The 25,893-nt window shown below is 40.6% G+C and overlaps 1 protein-coding gene across 2 annotated transcripts in view; it reads left to right on the plus strand.

Annotated features, from left to right (window-relative positions):
• Nucleotides 1-25,893, plus strand: part of arl15.S (ADP ribosylation factor like GTPase 15 S homeolog) — a 204,654-nt gene that overhangs the window by 70,154 nt on the left and 108,607 nt on the right. For both annotated transcript variants that reach the window (XM_041580573.1, XM_018244491.2), the window contains one exon: nt 21,196-21,404. In XM_041580573.1, the coding sequence (XP_041436507.1) occupies nt 21,196-21,404 (209 nt within the window). The remainder of the gene's footprint in view (nt 1-21,195; nt 21,405-25,893) is intronic.

Consider the following 25,893-nt stretch of genomic DNA (forward strand, 5'->3'; position numbering starts at 1 on the left):
CTTATACGCTGGATTGTTCATTTTGATGGACCTTCATTCTGGTAAAAGGATATTTTCAAACCTATATTACTACATACATGTACCTTTTATAGTTGCCTCTCCACCCACAATATAACTTTTTGTTTTATACCTGGATCATTTAATTCCTTTGTTTCAGGCAGTCACACAATTCTAAGGCCATCATCAGGCTCGGCCTGGCAATCTGTGGATCCAGCCAAATGCCAGAGGGGCTATTGTAAGAAGCCAAAGGCTGGTGGGGGGCTAATACGGGCCTCTGTGTACTTGAAAATACCAGGACCTACTGTAAATTCCAGTCCAGATCTGCCCATCAAAGCCTGCAATGTCAGTTACATGGCCACTCCTGACCAAGGCAGAAGCACATTGATCTGTGTATAGAGTTAGACTTATATGATCCTTCTTGATCAGTGGTTGGTCAGAAACATATCAGTCTGGTTGAAAAATCCCACCAGGTGAGGGTCTCATCAGACCATGTATGAGTTCATTTTTTGATGTGTGCCCAGGTCTACCTTTTGATCAGTGGTCCAGTGGCAAAACCATAAAATCTACATATGTCTGTGAAGGTTCTCATTCATCCAGGTCATGGTCAATAGTAATAAGTCAAATCAACTGGATTTGCTGTATGTTTTTTTTCTCTTGAAGACGTTTCACTAGTCATCCAACTGTCTTTCTCAATTCAGAATGACTTGTACAGGTAGGGGACCTGTTATCCAGAATGCTGGGGACCTGGGGTTTTCCAGATTAACGGATCTTTCTGTAATTTTGAGATTTTTTTATATATTAAATTTTGAAATCTGACATGGGGCTAGACATATTGTCAGTTTCCCAGCTACCCCCCAGTCATGTGACTTGTGCCAGCACTTTAGGATGGAACTACTTTCTGGCAGGCTGTTGTTTCTCCTACTTAATGTAACTGAATCAGTCTCAGTGGGACTTGGCTTTTACTATTGAGTGTTGTTCTTAGATCTACCAGGCAGCTGTTATCTTGTGTTAGGGAGCTGCTATCTGGTTATCTTCCCATTGCTGCTGGGGGGGGGAGGGGGATGGATGGGGTGATATTACTCCAACTTGCAGTACAGCAGTAAAGAGTGACTGAACAAGTCACATGACTGGGGCAGCTGGGAAACTGTCTAGCCCCATGTCAGATTTCAAAATTAAATAAATTAAATTAAATGTAAAAAAAAATCTGTTTGCTCATTTGAAAAATGCATTTCAGTGCAGAATTCTGCTGGAGTAGCACTATTAACTGATGTGTTTTGAAAGAAAACATGTTTTCCCCATGACAGTATCCTTTAAGTCTACTAGAAAAACATGTAAAACCTTAAATAAAACCTTAAACCAATTAGGCTGCTTCCATTAAGGTTTAATTATATCTTATTTGGAAACAAGTACACGTCTCTGTTTTATTATTACACAGAAAAAGGAAATCATCTATTGTTTATGGAAAATGGCCTTTCTTTCTGAATAACTGTTTCTGGAAAACAAATCCCATACGTGTAGAAAGATCTTTGTTATTCAGAATTGAGAAGTTGGATGACTAGCAAAATGTCTCCCAGCAAGTCCAGCTGCTTTGACCTATTACTACAGACATAAAATCCACATGATTTGGCACATGCAAAATATGCATTTGGGATACAATAGCTTTAATTTGATAAGACACAATTAAAAATTGCTGTCCAAACTACTCATAGGACAGCATAGTGGTGTATTGGTTTTGCTGCTTCTTTTTAGTTCTGGGTGTGTGTAACTGTGACCCAACTCAGCACTTCCATAGCCATGAATTCATCTGTTCTTTGGTGCACGAGTTATGTATATATCATTATGTTCAAACACCTGTGTAATACAGGTATGGGATCCTTTATTCAGAAATCCATGAACCAGAAAGCTTTAAATTACAGAAAGGTAATTTAAGTTATAAATATCCAAATTACGGAAAGATCCATTATGCTGCTCTTTTGGATCAAGAAGTACAATGTGGCTTTAGTTTTTTTTTTTTCCAAATTTTGCCCTGTTAAGCATAGGGATGCACCAAATCTAGGATTCGGTTTGGGATTTGGTCAGGATTCGTTTTTTTTCAGCAGGATTCAGTCAAATCCAAGTGCCTGACCAAATCAAATCCAAATCCTTAAAATCAGTGACTTTTCATCACACAAACAAGGAAGTAAAAAAAAAAAAACATTTTAACCATGAATAGCTCGCATGGTTTTCTTTAACCCTTCCTAGCCCTATTTTGCATATTCAAATTAGGGTTCAGATTCAGTTCGGTATTCGCCCCATATCTTTAACACAGGATTTCGGGATTCAGCCAAATCCCAAACTAGTGGATTTGGGGCATTCCTAGTTCAGAGCAATAAATAAAAAAATATTTAAAAGAATAGGGAAACGGTATGTTTAGCATAAGCCATAACCATTGCACTAGTGTTGAAAAAGGGTATACTGTTCTTTTAAATGGGTTGTTCACCATCCAAACACTTTTTTTTCAAAGTTTCCCCAGAAATAAAGACTTTTTTCAATTACTTTGCATTATTTATTTTTCGAATGTTCGTGTCTCTGGTGTTTGAGTCTGGCAGCTCAGTAACTCAGGAGTTTAAACGGTTACAATTTTGCAACATTTAGTTGATACATTTCTCAGCAGCATCGCTGGGGTATTAGTAACTATTGTATCAATTCTAACAGCTGCCTGTAACGAAACCCAGAGATTCTGCTCAGCAGGGACAAAAATAAGAAATGTATCAACTAAATGTATAAATTTAGAACAGTTTACAGGGTCGGCGACCCCCCTTCCAGAGCTGCTTTAGAAGGTGAAAAATTAAAAAATTTTCACTTCAATATTATAAAAAGCGTGACACATAGAAAATAGAAAGTTATTGGAAAAAGTCGTTATTTCTGGTGATCTATCCGAAACCAACTGGCTGCTTGAAGATGAACAACCCCTTTAATGCATAAAGCTGCTGTATGTTGAAAGTGATACATACATCCCTATACACTGAAGCACTGGATAAACTGGATAGTCCTATGTCAGCGCATTATCTGAATGCCTCTATGGGGCACACTGGAAGTGATATAGGGTGCCTAAAAAGAACTGTGACTTTTTTTTAATATTCTCAGTCTGGGCTAAAAGAAGGCAGTACTGTTCTTTGCCAAATGAATTGGGTTTACAGGGTTTTTCATGAATAGTAGAGTGGCATCATCACATTGCGTGCCTTTCATAGTTTCAAACTGCATTCCCGTTAGAATAATGGAGTTATTTTACACGGCTCAAATGGGAATCGAGATGCCAAAAGTTTCATTAAAGGGACAGTATCATCAATTTAGAAAAGGAGCATATTGTGTAGAAAATTCCAGTCGATTTGGAGCTGGTGGATCTACTTGAATTCGTAACACTCATCGTATCGTATAGTCATCGGTCTGTAGCTTATAGATTTGTATCACACCACTGCAAATTTCAGGAGTTTTAATAGGATTAAATGCGTTCGTCCACTGGTCGATACTTTATCGCATTATCCAGCTGTGTAGCCTGCAGGCTGAATGGACATATTATACAGTATGAGGGGCCATACACAAAAAGGACACATTCTGTTTCTATTCCACAGCTGCAAGGACATGGTAGACATGGTTCAGAGGCACATGAAATTTTCAGACATGGCCAATCACCAACCAATATCCATGATGCAAAGATATCAGTCAGGACCATCCATCCAGCATACATGTACTATAAAATATATGAAATATAAAGCCGTGATATATTAAGCATAAAGGACAAGGAAAATGGGCATTCTGGTCTCTCCAATCTGGTCCAGTATCCACATAATCCCTCCCCACCAACTTGCCTGTGTATAAATCCTTAACCGTTGCAGGAGGAACAGTGAGCATGGGGTAGGTGTGTGCGTAGGTGTGTGCATATGCAGAAGTAAATTGTGAAAATTAGTACAGGTATGGGATCTGTTATCCAGAATGCTTGGAACCGAGGGTTTTCCAGATAAGGGATCTTTCCGTAATTTTGATCTTCAAACCTCAAGTCTAGTAGAAAATCAGGTTAACATTAATTAAACCCAATGGGGTTGTTTTGGTTCCAATAAGGATGAATTATATCTTAATTTGGATTAAGTACACGATACAGGTACGGGACCTGTTATCCAGAATACTTGGGACCTGGGTTTTTTTCCGGATAACATATCTTTCTGTAATTTTGATTTTCATACCATAAGTCTTCTAGAAAAGCATGTAAACATTAAATAAACCCAATAGGCTGATTTTGCTTCCAATAAGGATCAATTATATCTTAGTATGGATTAAGTGCAAGGTACTGTCTTATTATTACAGTAAAAAAGGAAATCAGTTTTAAAAATTCTGATTACTTGGATATAATGGAGTCTATGGGAGACAGCCTTTCTGTAATTTGGAGCTTTCTGGATAACTGTTTTCTTTTTGGATAATCGATCCCATACCTGTACTGTTTAATTATTACAGAGAAAAAGGAAATCATTTTTAGAAATTTGGATTATTTGATTATAATGGAGTCTATGGGAGACAACCTTTCCTTAATTCAGAGCTTTCCAAATAACGGGTTTCCCATACCTGTAATAGCTGAAAGTTTTTAAAACAAAGTTACCGTATATACCCGAGTATAAGCCGAGTTTTTCAGCATCCAAAATGTGCTGAAAAAGTCTACCTCGGCTTATACTCGGGTCAGCGGGGAGTAGTTGAGATTGCAGTCACTTGTAATCATTCCTATACCAACAGTTCACTTGGGGAGAGACTGCAATATCCCACAATGTCCTCTGTTGGTTATATGAAAGAATAACAGTGCGCCCTCTGTTGGTTATATCAAAGAATAACAGTGACTGCAATATCACACAGTGCCCTCTGTTGGTTATATCAAAGAATAACAGTGACTGCAATATCACACAGCACCATCTGTTGGTTATATCAAAGAATAACAGTGCGCCCTCTGTTGGTTATATGAAAGAATAACAGTGACTGCAATATCACACAGCACCATCTGTTGGTTATATCAAAGAATAACAGTGCGCCCTCTGTTGGTTATATGAAAGAATAACAGTGACTGCAATATCACACAGCGCCATCTGTTGGTTATATCAAAGAATAACAGTGACTGCAATATCACACAGCACCATCTGTTGGTTATATCAAAGAATAACAGTGCGCCATCTGTTGGTTATATCAAAGAATAACAGTGACTGCAATATCACACAGCGCCATCTGTTGGTTATATGAAAGATTAACAGTGACTGCAATATCACACAGTGCCCTCTGTTGGTTATATGAAAGAATAACAGTGACTGCAATATCACACAGTGCCCTCTGTTGGTTATATCAAAGAATAACAGTGACTGCAATATCACACAGCGCCCTCTGTTGGTTATATCAAAGAATAACAGTGACTGCAATATCACACAGCGCCCTCTGTTGGTTATATCAAAGAATAACAGTGACTGCAATATCACACAGCGCCCTCTGTTGGTTATATCAAAGAATAACAGTGACTGCAATATCACACAGCGCCCTCTGTTGGTTATATGAAAGAATAACAGTGTGCCCTCTGTTGGTTATATGAAGGATTAACAGTGATGGCAATATCACACAGCACCCTCTGTTGGTTATACGAAAGATTAACAGTGATGGCAATATCACACAGCACCCTCTGCACATGGTAGTGGGACAGTGGGACAATGCACACAGTAATCCTTTGGCAATTCTCTGTCACCATCAACTTTGCAAAAAAGTCCAGTTGATCACTGGGGGGGTCTCTTTGGCGGAATGTGCGCTGCTGGGAGACAGGGCTGTAGTTGTGTCTAGGCTTATACTAGAGTCAATAAGTTTTCCCAGTTTTCGTAGGTAAAATTAGGTACCTCGGCTTATACTCGGATCGGCTTATACTCGAGTATATGCGGTAGTTGCATGCTACTCCCTCTTAGTAGAAAAGGAAAAAATCCCTGACTGCAGTTGTAAGCGCTGCTGCACTAGGGTCATAGGTTTGATTCCAGCTAGGGTTGCCACCTTTTCTGAAAAACTTTACCGACTAGTGGGGGCGGGATCAAAAGGGGGCGGTCTGTGATGCAAAAGGGGGCGGAGTCATGCAGCGTGCCACAAAAGGGGCGGGCAACCAAAGTGATGGCCAGAAAAAGGTAAGTTCTGAACGAATTGGGGGCAGGCCGAGGGCTGTTTTTTAAGGATATTACAAATTACCGGCAACTACATTGCAGGTAAATTTGTAATATCAGCCCCAGCCTTGGCAGGTGTTTTACTAGCTAGGCCGGTAAAATACCGGCCAGGTGGCAACCCTAATTCCAGCCAGGGCAATATGTTCAAGCAGATGGTAGGGTCCATTTATAGCCTGTGCAGGGTGACCATTGCCAGTTGAATATGTGCCATAGCCCTGAAAATAAAACCCCAAGTTCCTTTTAGTAAATCGTTCTTCTACAGCATTAAATATTTAATGTTTAGGGGGCGGCATTCATGCTATGAGTTTCATGCAGAACTAAATGAAATATGGCTCAGTGCACAGTCAAGTCCCAAGGTCAAGCTGTCTGAATAGGGCAAATAACAGGTTTCAAGTGCAGCTACTCGTATTTTGGCAGACTTTGTGCATGCACATTAAATGATATGAATAGGAACGAGCAGCCAAACACAGGGAGGTTGGACTTGAGCCAAGAGGAAAATGGACTCTATTAAAAGCACCCTTACTTAAGTGACTTAGCTGCGAGTCAGAGGTTAAGCCTGCCTAGATGTATTTACCTTATATTAATAAACTCTGTCTATTTGGAGAAGTCCTGCAGTTAAATGGTAAAACTTGGTTATCACTTCTTTGTTTTTGTTTTTTTTGCAACTGAAAAGACTAAACATTGTGATGGAATGCTGACTGCTGTTAGTTAAGCCTATGGTTCGTTTATAAACCTTGGGCGATTACTCATTAGTCGAAACGTATACTTCCAGCTCCTAATGATCAGCGAAGCCTCGTGTGAAACCCGATCTTCACTTCTGAGTGCTTTTCCCCTTCACACTTCAATTACGTCTTTACTGTAAATGAGTCTGGGAATTGTGCCCACCTCCATTTAGCTCCTTTTGCTCGCTCATGTTGTTTGAAGTTGACTTGCTGCTTTTCTTTCTGTGCTCTTGTGGAGGATGTTTATTTAAATTTAAAGGGAAAGTGTCTGAGAAACCACTCACATAGCATACACTTGAGCAGGCCAGTGCCAGCCAACTCTATGTGGCCGGTTAGTGGCAGGGTCCACCTCCTTCTAAGGCGGGGGGTCCCAAACCTTTTTTACCTGTGTCCAACATTCAAATATAAAGAAAGTTGGAGAGCAACACAACCATGAAAAAAGTTCCTGGGGGTGCAAAATAATGGCTGCGATTGGTAACCCAATGTAGACTGGAGGATAGGAGGCTCTGTTTGACAGTACACCTGGTTTTCATGCACCTAAAGCTTGACTCCAAGCCAGGAATTCAAAAATAAGCACCTGATTTGAGACCACTGGAAGCAACATCCAAGGGGTTGGTGAGCAACATGTTGCTTGTGAGTGTGGTCCACTCATTTTGCCCTTTCTTGGAAGGAAGTCTAATTGGCCGTCCATGAAGTGGGCTATGTGTGCCTGCCCACACAGAAATTAAAGGAGAATTCAACACTAAACTTAAAAAAACCCTATCCCCCTACCCTTAATAGACCCCCCTCCCCCCAGCCTAAGTGTTACCCCAGGCAAATGCCCCTAACGTTTTACTTACCCCTAGGTGCAGATTCAGGCATCAGAGTTAACTGGCGCCATCTTCAGCTGCTTCGGAAATCTTCGGAATGAGACCGGCATGTCGGCGCATTCACATTTGGAGCAATTTTCTGTTTTGCGACAACTGCGCATGCACCAAAACTCGTGAAAATGGCTGAAGCACCGGTCTCATTCCGAAGATTACTGAAGCGGCTGAAGATGGCGCCCGTGAACTCTGATGCCTGAAGCTGCACCGAGGGGTAAGTAAAACGTTAGGGGCATTTGCCTGGGGTAACACTTATTCTGGGGGAAGGAGGGAGGGGGTCTATGTATTGTAGGGGGTAGGTTTACCACCTTTTCGGAAAAACCCGGCCAGTGGGGGGCGGGAACAAAAAGGGGCGGTATGTGATGTAAAAGGGGGTGGAGCCATATACAGTGATGTAAAAGGGGCGGCTTTTTTTAAGAGTATTACAAATTACCGGCAACTACATTGCCAGTAAATTTATAATACCGGCCCCCCGACCTTGACAGGTGTTTTACCAGCTAGGCCGGTAAAATACCGACCGGGTGGCAACCCTAGTAGGGGGTAGGGGTTTTTTAAGTTTAGGGTTGAATTCTCCTTTAATAGGAATCTATCGCCCTCTGACCCACACTTTATACTGACCATATACAGAAGGATTCTTGCTCTTTATGGCTTTCTTACAGAGTCAATGATGTCTTTGAGATGCTTCATTGGAATCCTATGCCACAGTTATGGGCAGCAAGTCATTTTCATAACTACATGTTAAATCTTTTTCTTTATTGATAAAGAACGTTGTAGTTTCGATTGTACAGTAAGAGCCAGGCAGAGCAGCTCTTTAAAGTTCATTATACTGGAACCTCAATTTTACATTCCTGATTCTTAGGTTTTTCATCTGGCATGGCTATATCCCATAGACTTCATTTTAATCAAATAATTTACTTTTAAAAAAATTATTTCCTTTTTCACAGTTAGCATAAAACAGTATTATATAACTTGATCCCAACTAATATATAATTTATCCTATTTAATAATTCAATTATATTTGTATAATTAAAGTATAGAGATCCAAATTACAGAAAAAAGAGCTGAAACCCCCCCCTACCCTGAGCATTCTGGATAACAGGTCCCATTACTGCATTAACCAGATGCATATTTTGCCCTAGTTCTGTCTGTAAATAATGATTTCCAGTGAGTCTGCACCTCAGACAGACACACAGACTGTGTGGTCCATAACATTAATGTTGCATTAACCCAGTAAATGTTTTATTTTAAAGTAAACATGACTCCTGTGCTTCCTGTGCTTATATCCTTTATGTGTTTGAAGAATAATTTGACTTTTTCCCTGATTTTGCACAATTTGTTTCTGTTCCCTTGAAAAAAACATGGGAATGTATGTGTATTAAGTGCCATATCTTTTTTTAGAGCAACTAGTATGGCAGCTTCGATGCATATTTATAACTACAATCGTGTTCCTTGTGCAGAATACCCTATGCCAGGAGTGCCCTTACTTTACTAATGTGAGGTCTACTTTTAGTAATATTGCCCCATTATGAACTGCATCCATAAAAGCCTTGTTAGCATTTTGTTCCATGGAAAGTATTACTTAAATATTGATTCATGAGAAAATGTATATTGTTATATTTAAACATATATTTCTTATGTAACCTTAATGTAATAAGTATTCGAATGAAACTGAGCGTGATTCAGACAAGCTGTTTGTTGACAGTTTCTTGAGATCTACTGCTCACCGGCTTAAAGTCTACTGTTAGATCCCGATCAAGCTTTAGGACACCCTTGTCTTATGCCAATGTGATTTTCCAAGCATTTATAGAAACATGTGAAACTCTTCTTATTAATTGGGTTAAAGATTTTTAGTATAGGACTTCATTTATAAATATGTGCATCTATATGAACTTAACACTTTTGATTGAGACGTATAGGAAACGTCATTGCTGTGATTTAGGGTTGTGGCAGACAAGGCTACTGGGGGAGATTAGTCGCCCAGCGGCAAATCGCCTCTTCTTCGGGTGACTAATTTCCCCTAAATGCCTTCCCGTCGGCTAGAATGTAAATCGCCGGCGTGATGGCATTCGGAACACTTAGTTTTCCGAAGTCGCCCGAAGTTGCCTCACGAGGAAACTTCGGGCGGCTTTGAAAAGCCGAAGCGATCCGAGTGCCATCACGTCAGCGATTTACATTGTAGCCAACGGGAAGACATTTAGGGGAGATTAGTCGCCCGAAGTTTGTGTGTGCGCGCCAATAGTTGTTCATGAGCAGAAGTGAGAGGGAACTTTCCATGTGTAATATTAATGCTGGGAAGTGAATGTTCAGACCCTCAGTATGGCAAGAATACTCTCAAATGTTCTACAAGTATGGGATCCGTTATCTGGAAACCCATTATCCAGAAAGCTCCAATTATGGAATGGCTGACTCCCATAGACTCCATTTTATCCAAATAATCCAAATTTTTTAAAATTATTTCCTTTTTCTCTATAATAATAAAACAGTAACTTGTACTTGATCCAAACTAAGATATTATAATTCTTAATGGAAGCAAAACCAGCCTGTTGGGTTTATTTAATGTTTACATGATTTTCTAGTGGACTTACGATATGAAGATCCAAATTATGGAAAGATCCATTATCTGGAAAACCTCAGGTCCTGAGCATTCTCTGGATAACAGGTCCCATACCTGTACTTTATTCTGTCCATGCATCATAGGAAACAGCTATTCCTTGAGTACATGCAATCCACCAATTCACCACTGAGTGGTGCTCCAATACACAGGTTAAATGTCCAGTTTGGTTTTATGTCGGACATGGAGGCCGGTGTGTCTTTTTAAGAGCTGCATGTTTTAGTGTTGTAAGTAACTACTGTAAATAGTTTTAGTAGTGTACTGTAATATGTATATATAGAGAGAGAGAGAGAGAGAGATATTAATTTGGATCTTCATACCTTCTACTCTAATAGAAATTCATCTAAACATTGAATACACCCAATAGGCTGGTTTTGCTTCCAATAAGGATTAATTATATCTTAGTTGAGATCAAGTACAAGCTACTGTTTTATTATTACAGAGAAAAAGGAAATCATTTAAAGAAACAGTTCAGTATAAAAATAAAAACTCGATGAATAGATAGGCTTTGCAAAATAAAATATGTAACATAGTAACATAGTAAGTTAGGTTGAAAAAAGACACACTTCTATCAAGTTCAACCTGTTAACTTTTTTTAACCTGCCTATCTGCCAGTTGATCCAGAGGAAGGCAAAAAAACATCTGAAGCCTCTCCAATTTGCCTCAGAGGGGGAAAAAATTCCTTCCTGTCTCCAAAATCGGACTAGTCCCTGGATCAACTTGTACTATGAGTTATCTCCCATTACCCTGTATTCCCTCACTTGCTAAAAGGCAATCCAACCCCTTCTTAAAGCTATCTAATGTATCAGCCTGTACCACTGAACAGGGGCGCTTTGCCAATGAGGCGACTTGAGACTGTCGCCTCAGGTGGCAGCGCCCACTAGGTACCAGGGGCGGCAAAAATGCCACTTCTGGTACTTTACTTCTTCTAACGCAGAGAGCACAGTTAGGCTCTCTGCGCTAGTGCACTGGCCCTCTCTGCTGCCCGGACCCCCCTGGACCCCCTCAGGCGCAAAAAGGTAAGCGCATGGGGGAGGGGGGCGGCAGCGACTGCTAGGATCGCCCCTGCCACTGATTCAGGGAGAGAATTCCACATCTTCACAGCTCTCACTGTAAAAAAACCCTTCCAAATATTCGATGGAACTCGACTGAAGCTTTTCTTCTAAACGGAATGGGTGATCTTGTGTCATCTGGAAAACTGGTAAATAAAGCATTATAGAGATTATTATATGATCCCCTTATATATTTATACATAGTTATCACATCACCCCTTAAGCGCCTCTTCTCCAGCGTGAACATCCCCAATTTGGCCAGTCTTTCCTCATAGCTAAGATTTTCAATACCTTTTACCAGCTTAGTTGCCCTTCTCTGTACCCTCTCTAATACAATAATGTCCTGTTTGAGTGATGGAGACCAAAAACTTTTTTCTTTTTGCCATCACTGAACTTTTAGGTGAAAGGGAAAATCACAACTATTATTACTGTCTCAACGCAAGATAAAATTAATTCTTATAGTCTGTACAGCAATTCTATTTCATATGCAGCCAAGGATTCTAGACTTCTCGGGACCATTGCGGAACCAGTCCAGGGCAGCAGATAAGCACTCACCAAGTCTCCCCCTAACTGGCCTTCAGGCTGGGCCCCCTTAGCTCATAACAAGGTTACAGATATATAGAAACATTGGGGTAACAGTCATCCTGCTATAGTTCCAGGGGTACCCAGGGTACAAATAAGCACTCACCCCAAATCTCCCCCTAACTGACCTTCAGACTGGACCCCCTTAGCTCATAACAAGGTTACAGATATATAGAAACATTGGGGTAACAGTCACCCGGCTATAGTTCTAGGGGTACTCTGCAGGGGTTATTTACTAAAACTCAAAAAATGTTCTCATTATTTTAGTAAAACAACTTCGACCAAACTCCCATCCACAATTTTGCCTTATTTATCGATAAAATAAATTGAAAAATTTGGGGCTGGAAAAAAGTTGATAAAATCATGAAAGAATTCGAAACATTAATTTTTTTGGATTTGAAGGCCAAAAAACAAAAGATGACGTATTTTCGGATTCTAACTTTTAGCAGCCTCGGGCTATAATAAATCTCAAAAAATTCAGTTTTTTTTTTTCAGGTTTTAGAAAATAAAATAAAAATAATGGGGCATAACTGTTCAGTTTGTTTGCAATTGATCCTTAGTATGCAGCTCAGATTCAATTGCAATTCTCTCGTGGTGACAATTCGCTCGTTTCAACGCGAAAAAGACATCCATAGACTACGATATTTTAAAAAAAATAGTTGCACGTCAAAAATAAAATTGGCACACATCTAAAAAAAATTTAATTTTAAATGCACTACAAACTTCGATTGCTCACGAATAGTGTAGGACTCACGTATAATAAGGGGCCTTGACGTGGCACATGAGCTTACATATATTGGCCAAAGTTTGGTACTAACGCCTTATTTTTTATAATATTTATTTTTAAAGGCAAACCGTGCACTCGTAATCTTTCTTCTTCTTTTTGTGCACTGCCTATCTATTCACCCAGTTTTTATTTTTATACTGATTAATTCCTTTAATCATATCTTAGCTCTGATCCAGTACAATGTACTGTTTTATTATTACAGAGAAAAAGAAAATCTATTTTATCAGATTTATTTCTTATAATGCAGTCTATGGGAGATAGACTCCAGCCTTGCCGCAGGGTCTCTCGTCCCCCCTCTATAGTATATCAGAGCTATTGTACAGGACTGCAGGTCTCAATAAAGATTCACGATCAAAAGGATATTGACCGCACCTGCATTAAAAAATGTTTCTCCTTTATTGTTTGGCTATTAGAAAAGATTAAATAAAAGCATGTAGACGCATCATTGCCTGACGCGTTTCGGACTCAACTAGTCCTTAATCATAGGCTATGGGAGATAGCCTTCCTGTAATTCAGGGCTTTTTGGATAACAAATCCTATAACTGTACTCACATTTAGTATTACACCACTTTTGTTGCACATACAGTGAAACCTCAGTTTTACATACCCTGATGTGAAGTGTTCCCTCACTTTTCATCCCACACTTGATACATAATGCATTTCTAGGGTTGCCACCACAGCATGTTCGGGTGAAAACTGCCTGTCCGGATTTCCAAATTAGGAAATCTGGACAGGACATTGAAGTAAATGGCATGGTGATTAGCCAATCGCTAATTGCACGTCACAAGTCCCACCCCTACTGCACCGGTCCCGCCTCCTACGCCACCCGCCCCGTGATATCACCTGCCCCCTGCCCGGAGTTGGATGAACAGAAAGGTGGCAACCCTATGCATTTCCCAGATTTTACACCGTTTCTACTGGTCCCCTGAAAAACATAAAACACAGGAAGAACACACAGAATACAGTTTTATGTTTCCTTGTTTATGCTTTTGCTTCTTTATTATCCGAAAAATGAGCTAAAACCCATGGAAACCCCAGCTTCTGTATAAAGTGAGTACTGTTCGTGCTCCCTTACAATAGAGTCCTGCAGCGGGTCATGTACCCATGGGTTACCCACAAAAACCTGCGGTACCCTGCAGGTTGCGGGTAGAAGTTCCGGGTGCGGGTATAGACGCGGGACGGCAGTTCTGCAGGTCAGTCAAGCCTCTGGTCTTCCCAATAGGGATTTATACTCCTTTTTTCTGACCACGCCTACTTCCGATGATTTCACTTCCAGTTTACAATAACAACACTTCCTGATTCTTGCTGGTCAGCGGGTTGCGGGTCCAGGTATGGTACTTGCGGGTCAGGTCGAGTAGCGGGTCCAATCGGGTAAGAATACGGTTCCGGGTTGCGTATTGCAGGTTGCGGGTATGGGTTTCAAAAAATGGACCCTCGCAGGACTCTACCTTACAGTCATCTCTCTCTCTCTACACCAAATACCTGCCTTTCCCTCGTCACTTCTTCCCCCTGTCAAAAATTGCTACAACATTGCATATCTATCTAAGGCTTCTTACATGATGTAATCTATATGTAAATACATGGAATATGCTCACTGTTAATTCCATGTGATTGCCAGATCACTTCCAGAAGAGATGTTGAAATGCCTATATAAAAGCAAAAGGAGCAGCTACGACAGCTGCTTTCATACCCAAGTTAAGGTCAGTTTTATTTATTAGAAATACATCTGTATTTATCATTGGCAATCGTATTTAACGTTATAAGCAAGCCGCACTGAGTGTGCTGCCTGATTAATGGTTTCCTTTCTGACACTGAATTTGTATATTGTTTTCCTTTGACCTTTTGTGAAGTTCTACAGTAATGCAGACCATCTGCATGACCATCTCTTTCCTTTAATTTCTCTTTTTTTGGAGGGGAGGGGTAATATTTCTTGAGGTACAGCTTTTGTGTTTTTTTTTTATACACAGACTCACCCCCGCTTGTTGCTGTTTAAATTGCGGGAAAAACAGGTGAGAAATTGGTGTGTCCCAACTCATGCAGGACTCCTGCAACTGCAATAATTCAATACCAACGAGAAATTTGTAGACACGCTGTCTCATAAAGTAAAAACCACTGTTTATTATTAAACCATTAAAAACAAGTGACTTCTGTGTAATGGACGCCTAGCATGTCTCGGGAACACTCCTTAATCATAGACTAGATTAGCCTATGATTAAAGGACAACTCAACCCCCCAGTTAAGAAAAGCCCCAACCTACTAAGCAAGATAGTTCCCCCTCCCTGTTTCTCCACCCCCCCGCATACTTAAATAGCCCTGAAAATGTCCCTAATGTGCCAGAAATTGCAGAAGAGGACCCAAATTGCCAAAGAGGACCCAAAGAAATCCGAAGATCCGGAATATGGCGCCACAAGCTCCCCTGCGCTTACTCTGCGCTGTTAGGTGAGAAATATTTTAGGGACATTTTCAGGGCTATTGAAGTATGCGGGGGGACGGGGAAGCAGGGCGGGGGGTTATCTAACTCAGTAGATAGGGGTTTTTCTTAATTGGGGGGTTGCGTTTCCTTTAAGGGGTGTTCCCAAGATGCATTATGTGTCTGTTACACAGCAGCCACTGGTTTTTAATGGTTTAAAAAGCAGTGTTTTTTTAGCGTATCTACAAATTTCTCTTCTTTTTCATTTGGTATTGAATTATTGCAGTTGGTATTGAACAGATTTTGTGAGCAGAAGCAGTGAGTGCTTACATCTTCTTACCAACACAAACATTTATCTGTTATTTCAGGAAATTTACATTTACTTTTTTTTTTTTTTTACCAAAAAAGTATTTTTCTAATATTGAATACATAAAATTGAATATTTTATCCAGCCCATCTTCATACTGCCGAAGGCTTTCAGCTATGAGGCTTTTATCTGCATTACAGGCTGCAGAGCTTCCTCTGTTTTCCTCTCTTTTTATTTACAGTTATGGAAAGCAAAGCCATTGTTAACACTATGAGCCTGTTTTCTAACATTCCAATTTCTATTTTTCTCCCACTTGTATTTTTCGTTAAAAATTTGAGATTTGATAAAGTGTAAAAAAAAAAACACAATAATCTCTAATACAAAACTTTGGTGAGCAAAAGCAGTCAAGGTCCTATATAAATCAATGGGAGCTGCACTAATCCTATTGGACCCACATATTTGGTTTTCTAAAATTACAAAACCAGGGTCGGACTGTGGGGCCCAGGGCCCACTGGGGCTGCTTTCTCAGGGCAACCCTCCATCAGAACCTGCCCCTCTCAGCTGCCACCGCATATACGTGTGCAATGTCCCGTCGGTCCAGTCCGACCCCCTGTACAAATCATATGTCTTTTTAGAGAGAGTTTAATTGTATTTTTAAAAAAAAGTTCTAAAAAAACTAAAGTTCGAATGTTTATGAATGGGCCTTCCCATGTGTGCAGGTTAGCCTATCATCCCACCGCGAGAGATCATAACATCTGATATAACAAGCATATGAAGAGGAAAGGCTCACTCATTTTTGGGAGTCTGGTTGCTTCATCTCACCTGATCTCCCGCATTAACAGCCCAGAATGGGTGTTGGCCTAAAACGTTGCCTAGTTTGTTGGCACAATAAATCACTTTCACAGGATTCGGAGGGCTGCAGCCTGTGTTTCTTGCCGCATTAACAGCCCAGTTACCCATTGTTTGAATTTGCACCAGAATCCTCCATAGCGGACAAAACGCCAAGTCATGGCAAAGCTTGGGTGGAATGGGGGAACAGTTTAAGATGCACCTTGTTTATAATACAACTGGGTTGGTGACTCTGCCTTGATTCATTGCTTGGTACTTCAGCCTGATAATCTTTATAGAGATGTGTTGAAAATAGTAGGATAATGATCTGATAGTAGGATTACCATATACTGAGTAACTAAGCAGTGTGTTCAGGTTTAATAAGAATCGTGCTTATCGATGACCCTTAAAGGAGAATTCAACCCCCCTACTAATAAAACCCCCTACCCTACATAGTCGATGCTCCCCCTCCACAGGTGATAACACCTATAATCATATAATCCTTTAATGATATCTCATTGCACAGAGGAGCTCACGGGCGCAATCTTTGGCTCTCTGGTCTTCTTCGGCAAGTCAGCTCCATATTGGCGCATGCACCGTATGGAGCATTCTTCCAGTTTCTGACAACTGCGCATGCGCCAAAAGTGACAGAAATTGCAGAGGGAAGACCTGAAGAATACCGAAGAGCCGGAAGATGTCACCCGTAAGATCCCATGCGCTGACTCTACAACGAGAGGTAATTAAAGGATTAGGGGCGTTTACAGCTAGGGATGCACCGAATCCAGGATTCGGTTTGGGATTTGGCCAGGATTTTGCCTTTTTCAGCAGGATTAGATTTTGGCCGGGGTGGGATATGCAAATTAGGATTTGGTTTGGTATTCGGCTGAATCTTTTGCAAAGGATTCGGGCGAATCCAAAATAGTGGATTCGGTGCATCCCTACTTACTAGGGATGCAGCAAATTCAGGATTCGGTTCGGGATTCGGGCCAGGATTCGGCCTTTTTTAGCAGGATCCGGGCAAATCCTTTTGCAAGGCTGAACTGAATCCAAATCTTAATTTGCATATGCAAATTAGGGGCGGGAGGGAAATCGTGTTACTTTTTGTCACAAAACAAGGAAGTAAAAAATGTTTTCCCCTTCCCACCCTAATTTGCATACGCAAATTAGTATTTGGTTCGGTATTCGGCCAAATATTTCGTGAAGGATTCGGGGGTTCGGCCAAATCCAAAATAGTGGATTCGGTGTATCCCTACTACTTACAGCTGTTATTGCCTGTGTGTGTGGGGGGGAGGGGTGGCTATGTAAGGTAGGGGTTTTTATTAGTGGGGGGGGGGTTGAATTCTCTTTTAAGAATTGGAATGACATTGGAACTGTAAACTGTCTCCACATGGTGTGTTTTCTTTTAAGCGCAAAGCTGACACGCATCAAGTAATTGGCTACAGGCAAGACCAAGTTGTAAATAGACCCACATTACACTCTTCTTGGCTAATGGCTATGTAACATTCAAATACAATAACAAGATCATTTCCCTGAAAATGTCCCTTTTAAGAACGTCTGATGTGTTCCCGTTAAATTGTTGCTCTGTTTGAGTCAACACCATGAAGAATGATCATTTTCGTGTGAACGGCGTATTATAATGCTGTGTATATTATTCCTTCTCGCAATAGTTTTATCTCTAGTGGGACGACGAAGTGAACAGACGCATAAAGAACGTATTCATTCAGGATCCTTTTCTCCCACATGTGAAGACAGAAGTGTGGCATTTGCTGATGGTCCAGCAGGGAGCAATTGTACATGATGCAGGGACAGTCTGTTCACTTGCAAACTCTTCCTTGCTGAGGAAAAGAACTTGTTTATCAGCATTTTCAGGAGATTTCCCTTCAAATTTATCATTTTAAACAAAACAAAATTGCTTGCGTTCCTATTCTACAATTTATAACATTTAAAGGGGAAGCTAAGTCGATTATTGCTCTATAAAATCAGCATCCGCAGAATCTCTAGCTTTGCGGCAGAACAGAACTCAATGTTTGGTTAATGCCTTCTTGGACATTTTTATTTGTATTCAGTAAAAATATTATTTATTAATTAGTTATTAATAGTTATTGCAATGCAGTTGTGAAGTCTTCCACCCTCCGGGCCAGATGAACCAACATCAGAAAATGCTGACCAACAGACAAATATTGGCAGTTTAAAACTGCTAGTGAGCAAGAAAATGTCTTACAATGTATTGCACATTGTTACATCCTTTTTTGATTGTAATACGTTTAAAAAAAAAGTGAATAAAGCTCCAAATCCTTATAATAACTTTTATTTCCATCCATGCAAATGGATTGGGAACACTGCACATTCCATTCAAAATCAAAACACAATGAAAAATGTATAGTGTGGAAAAGGGAATATTAGACTTTTCCAAAAAAATAGCAGTGTCTGCAATCTTCTTTACAAACTCATTCCCTGTATGAACTGAAACATGTTTCAAGATTGTGCTTTCCTTTTGATCGCTGAACTAATATTTAGTTGTATCAGCAGTGTTTCTGAGAACTGTGGAACATTAAGATACAGTGGAACATTAAGATACTCTTGGTTTAAAGGAGAACTAAACCCCCAAACTAGAGTCCTGCAGCGGGTCGGGTACCCGCAAAAACCTGCGGTACCCTGCAGGTTGTGTGTAGAAGTTCCGGGTGCAGGTATAGACGGCGGTTCTGCGTGTTTGCGGGCCACGGGTCTTCTCCATAGCGATTTTTACTCGATTTTTTCTGATCACGCATACTTCCGATGATGTCACTTCCGGTTTAAAATGACAGCACTTTTTGATTCTTGAGGGTCAGCGGGTCCAGGGTTGCGGATAAGGTACTTGCGTGTCGGTAGCGGGTCCAATCAGGTAAGCATGCGGGTTGCAGGTCCAGGTTGCGGATTGCAGGTTGTGAGTATGGGTCGGGTACGGGTTCCAAAAAAAAAATAAAAACCCCTACCCTCCATAGTCCCCCCCTGTTCCCTTCCGCAGAGGTTTCAATACCTGTAATACCCTTAAGTCTTTAATTACCCCAGAGGTATGCCTAAAATAAAAAAAAAAAGAGTTTTAAAATGTGAAGATAACTCTTGTCCGTTTGGAGTTTAAGGAGAACTAAACCCCCAAACTAATGAAAACCCCTACCCCCTACCCTCCATAGTCCCCCTCCCTGTCCCCCCCCTGCACAGTTGTTAATACCTGTAAATGCCCTTAAATCTTTAATTACCCTTGGATGCAGAGTCAGTGCAACGGAGCTCACTGGGACCATCTTCACTGCTTCGGGAATATTCGGGTCGCTTTGGAAATTTCCGTGGATGTCAGGGCATGAGCAGTTGTTCGCAACAGGAAAATTGCTACAACTGCGCATGCGCTGATACGCTGCTTACTTACGGAAGACTTCCGACGTGGTCAAGATGGTCCCAGTGAGCTCCGCTGTGATGACTCTGCATCCAGGGGTAATTAAAGACTTAGGTGCATTTACAGGTATTAACACCTGTGCTGGGGGAACAGGGAGAGGGGACTGTGGAGGGTAGGGGGGTTTCATTAGTTTGGGGATTTAGTTCTCGTTTAAATCTAGACGTAAAAGAGAGATCTTCACATTTAAAGACTCCTTTTTTCATTTTAGGCATACCTCTAGGGGACTAAATCCTCTTCAGGGCAGTCAAATGTGAAGAAAATAAAGCAGAGTCTAACATCACTCTTTTTCCTCCAAACATAGAAACAGAGATGCCAGTTAGTAGCACGTTGCAGTCACCTACTGTAGGTGGGATAGAGTGAGGCCGTACATAAGTATTGTAGCTGTTGCATAAGAGAGAAAGGGACACAAATCACAGTGTGTTTTGTTTGCAGTGGCCAAGGTGTCAGATATAGTGAATAAAGTACCCCCTCTTGTAAAATATAAGGATATTATAAGTTACCGAGGAGATTCATGACCATATAAAAAAATCGGAGTTCCATGACCTGTATAAAAACAGGTCATGGAACTCCGATGAACTTCTAATATCCTCGTATTTTGCAACTGGGGGTACTTTATTTATTATAATACACAAGTTTCAGTGAGTCATGTGACAGAAATTACATCAGAACTCACCGTTTATAACTGATGACATCAGAACTCACTGTTTATAAGGATATAATTTACAGGATATTCATGGCTTTTGTGTATTATATAATAATTATTTACATGTTGGGGGTTTCTAGAAACAACATATTTTGGTTCTCTAAGAATATGTGGTATGAATTGCCTCATAAATTCTCTAGGTTTTATATAATGGAATTTTGTCTTGCACCAAAGTCTTTATAGGAAGTTTAGTAAATGTGACTTTTGTGTTGATTTTTGTTTTGTTTTTTAAAAAAAAGGTAGTCAAATTTGTCGAAAAGCTGAGTTGTGATGTTTTGTTTAATGGAACGCCAGCTTTACACAGTTGTGGAATTTTGGAGCTTTTGTTCTTGCAGTGAAAAGTATACTTCTACCTTGTGTGCTAATTTAAAAACTTGCTTTTGCACCTCACCTATACAGATTAGGCATTTTGAATTTATGATGTTAATAGGAAGAGCCTGGCATAAGCACACAGTGGTAACAGGGCTTGTTTGAACATTCTTTCAGGGTGGTCTAGGGAGCTTTCCTTGAGCTATACCCAATTGCGGTGCTAGATTCTATGGGGCATTTTGAGTGCAGGTGTTTTCCATCATAGGATTGTTGTTGCCAACATGAGTGTATCATAGCCAGCAGCAACTACAAGGCCATAGGCAACCGACCAACGGTTTACATTATATGTGCTTCTTTTAACAAGTCTTTTTGTTTATTATTTTTTATAAAGGGGCCACAAACATCAGGAAGTACTGGAGTCGCTACTACCAGGGATCCCAGGGTGTGATATTCGTTCTAGACAGTGCCTCGTCCGAAGACGACCTTGAAACTGCCAGAAACGAGCTCCATTCAGCTCTGCAGCACCCACAGTTATGCACTTTACCCTTTTTAATACTGGCCAACCACCAAGACAAGCCAGCAGCTCGCTCAGTACAGGAGGTACGTTTCCTCTGATTTCTATCCCATTCACCTTTTCTGCTGGCCAATAAGGCATGTCTCACTACTTCAAATAAGCAATCTCAAGTGCCTATTTTATGTAAGGTAAGTAGCAAAGGCTAGAGGGGTGTGCAGGTAAGTGTTGTAGTAGTTCCGTAACAAATAGCGATTGTGCTGCTTACTTACGTTGCGTCAATGGCACCAAAATCAGAATGGTCATTTCCTGTGGGGGAAAAAAAAATGCAGTGAAGGCAGGTTAGGGCCAGAGTGTATGTGATGTAGTCTGTAAAATTCTCTGCATCTTAGTAGAGAACAGTCCCCTGGCAACAGTGTAAAGAGCAAATTTTATATGTCAAACCACCACAAAGCAGCAACAATTTTATGGTTTTTAGGGGATCTGGATAAACCTACTGTAAATTTGGGGGAAAGTGGATATTAAATGAACAGTAAAGTAAGTGTCCCATGAACCATGAGCATGCTGGGAGTTGAAATTAATGACCCACATGCCTGATATCTCTAAAGTAGAACCTAATAAAAGTGCTTACATTTCAGACTTGGCTTAGGAGGCTGGAGTGATATGACATGTGGCACATGATGTGTATTGCAGACCCGTGCGGTGTCGTTACAGTTGCTGGTGCAGTTCATCACTTATTTTACAACTCACCACTAGAGACAGGTTAAAGTTATTCAAGAGTAGTCAGGCTTTAAATGACTACAAGCCTTCAAAAAAAGAAATAAGCATCTATCCACATGGAAGATTTCTTTTAACAGGGAAGTATCTATGATATTTTGTAGGCCTAGTTCATGTTAGAAAAAACCCCCACAGATCTGCCTTTCAGGCTTAGTTTTATGACTAGGCCATTCTGGCCCTCCAGAACTGAAAATTCAAAGAACTATGAGAAATGTTTTAAAAAGAAGCATTCGAAGTGTTAAGACTAATAATGCAGACTTATCATCTGGCTTTTTGGGTTCCAGGATCTGCTGTGTGTAGCAAACAGTTCAAAGTTACAAACATGAGGTTGCAACCCCATCCCACAAAATATGGGACACTTACGAAGTGACTCTGGTCTAAAAGTCCCTAAAAGTTAATTTGTTGGTAAACCTTTACTGCGAATGCACAGCAGGCTATGAGACAATTGCAAATTTACTTCTCTCAGCAAAGTCTTTTGGATTAAATGTTATTCCTCTGTGACCACCTCTCTTTTCCATCCATCTGACTTTACAAGCTTGTAAAATGCTACATTTGTTTAGCAGGCTACAATGGCATATGCAGACATTTAAAGGCGAAGGAAAGACGCTCTTTACTTGGGGGTGCCAAAAGTTAGGCACCCCACGTGATTGTATATACTTACCTCACACCCCAGGCCTGAGCTTCTATCAGCAGAAAACTGCTCCAGCCTGGGGTTCTTCCAGGGAGCACCATGGAGTGAACGGCTTCCGGCTTTTCATTTATCCATTAAGACACTTCGCGCAGCACCAGAGAAATCTGTGCATGTATGGCCAGCGTTACAGCTGCAGGGTAACTGCAGTATAATACGAGCAATTCCCAGTGTCAGTCTGTGCCTTCTTGGGACTCACCACCTCAAGGGGTCAGTTAGATTAGAAAGTGCTTAATGTAACTGGCGTTATATAGACCTATAGTAGAAATAAGAAAGGGCTGATGGGCATTTGGTAGGCCAGTCCTACCCTAACTGTGGCCGGCAAAATATTAAAAAAGGCTTTTGTTCTTAAATTCCATTTCGGGTTAACTAGAAAGCAACATAAGGCTTCTGTAGAAGGAATGGGTTCTGCTGGATGACACCTGTGTAATGATGCCAACAGGTTAAAGGAGAATGCAATTTCCAATCCAAATGTTAAGGCAGCCCCAAGGATTGTAATGACTTACCTGATACCATGGGCTAGAGATCCTGTTAGCAGCATACTGCCCAGACCACTTTCAAGCGAGCAGCCTTTCTTTTATCTTCACATCCCGCATGCACCCAAAATGAGCCCGCGCCTTTAAAGTCAGAAGCCAGTGTGCCGAGGTCAGACAAAACCCGCCCGACCTGTGGGTACCGGGCTGGCTCGCATATCACTATAGCTCAAGGAGACCACAGGCCTTTAGCAGTAAAGATCTGTGTCTCCAAAGATGCCCCAGTAGCTCCCCATCTTCTTTTCTGCTGATTCACTGCACATGCTCTGTGCTGCTGTCACTTACTGAGCTTAGGGACCCACTCACAATATACAGTACACATAGAATAGAAATGTCACAATACAAGGCTGATTAGTAATTAATACAGATAATTACTACACGGCAGATTAGAAACCAGTGCAATTAGCATCAGAATTTAATAATCAGCCCTGTAGCATCAGCTTATATTACAGGGAAGCTCATTTTCTGCTGGATAATTAGTGACGAGCCCTAAGCTTAGCTTCTCAACAGCTGCTCAGAGCCCACTGAGCATGTGAGTGTCACAGACACTTTCCAAGATGGTGACCCCCTGTGACAAGTTTGAAGTCCTGGATCATTGCTGCTATTGACAAGCTGAAACTTTGTTGGTGCAATAAGTTCAGTATATAGAATATGGCATTTTTAACCATATTAATTTTTAGGGTTTAGCTCTCCTTTAAAAGGTGGAGTTAAAGGAGAACTTACCCCCCCCGCCCAGTAACAACTACCTTCCCTCCCCACACTGTGTATTAGAAAGAAAGGTGCCCCTGTAAAAACCTGAGCCCAAAATGCAGAGCATCGCAGTGGAGTTCTGCAGTGCTTAAAGGACCAGTTACATCAAAAAAATTTGTTAGTATACCAAGGAAAAAAAACCACCAAGACAAATTAAACTTTAAAATCGCACAGCCTGAAATAACTTACCGAAACTCCACTTCAGAAAAGTCGACACGGCGACGATCCATCTTGCGGCGCTCGATTTCTCCTCCCTGGCTATCTCCTATAAGGAAGGCAGGGAGGAGAAATCAAGCGTCGCACAATGGATCGCCGGATCGGATGAAGAGGAGCGCAAGCAGTGTTTCAGTAAGTCATTTCTTAATAAAGGCTGTGCGATTTTAATTTGTCTTGGTGTTTTTTTTCCATAGTATACAAACACATTTTTTTTAAATTTTTTTGATGTTACTGGTCCGTCATCCGTTGATGAAGAGACCCAAAGAGAATGCGGATGGCCAGAAGATGGCTGTGCTGCTCTGCATTTTAGGTGTTTTATCAGGGGCACTTTGTCTAATACAAATTGAGGGGGGCAATGGAAGGTAATTAAGGGGGCTGTTGTTACTGGAGGGGGGTGAGTTCTGATGTCATCAGTTATAAACGGTGAGTTCTGATGTCATTTCTGTCACATGACTCACTGAAACTTGTGTATTATAATAAATAAAGTACCCCCAGTTGCAAAATATGAGGATATTAGAAGTTCCTCGGAGTTCCATGACCTGCATTTCTCCTTTTATATGGTCATGAAACTCCTCAGTAACTTATAATATCCTTATATTTTACAAGAGGGGGTACTTTATTCACTATATAAGTTATATATTTTTAGTGCTCTTTGCTAATTATTAATACTTTTCTCAATTCTCCACCACCAATTGTGTCCCTAAAGTGGTTTCTTTCCTTCAAACATTTAGAAGTATTCTTCTTTTTTTTTTTTTTTTTAAATACATGTTTACAGAATGCTTAAAATTGCTCGTGTGTTCAAAATGTTTGAATTTCTGGTGTTTTTACATAAGAACCGATCATGTTCAAAAGCAACAAGTCATTAATCTATGTCCGAGATGCATATTTATTATTATTATTATTATTATTATTATAGTCACAGTGGGTGGTAAAAAGTACAGGGAATTGAAAAGCAAGAGTAGATGTGAGACAGGGCTGACAGTTGTACCGTGATGACCGTCTCTGAAATCTAAATAAAAGTACAGAACCTTAAAGGCAAATGCAAAAAGGAAAAACAAAATTAGACAAGTCTTAAATAATTACAAGCTGGAGAGTGTTTGTGTGAGTTCTGTATAAAAGAAGCCTGCGGGGGGTGGAATCATGGAGTTAGAACCCCTAGCGGCTGTACACATGGGTGAAAAACTTATTATAAATGTATGAGCACGGCTCATACTTTTGTGTGTTTACGTCTTTCTAACCATAAGAAGTGTGTTATAGTGGCGCGTTTACAACATATATATGTGTATTTGCTTGGGCACCTAAGCTGCCCATTTACAGTCAAAACCCGATTTTACATCCCCTAATTGTCCCTTCATGTTGTAATGTAGTTCGATGGAAGCATGTTTTACATTTTAAGTTGGTTTTCCCAACTTTATTTTTACGTTATAATTTTGGCCATTTTTAAAGAAAACCCCCCTATTTTCCCCTGTAAATGGTAGTTTTCCTACATTTTGTGGCAGATTTATCAAGGGTCGAAGTGAATTTCGAGGGAATTTTCGAAGAAAAAAAATTAGAAATTCAAAGTAATTTTTTGGATACTTCGACCATCGAATAGGCTACTACGAGTTTGACTTC

The sequence above is a fragment of the Xenopus laevis genome, chromosome 1S (genome assembly GCF_017654675.1).
Source record: "Xenopus laevis strain J_2021 chromosome 1S, Xenopus_laevis_v10.1, whole genome shotgun sequence".
NCBI lineage: Eukaryota > Metazoa > Chordata > Amphibia > Anura > Pipidae > Xenopus > Xenopus laevis.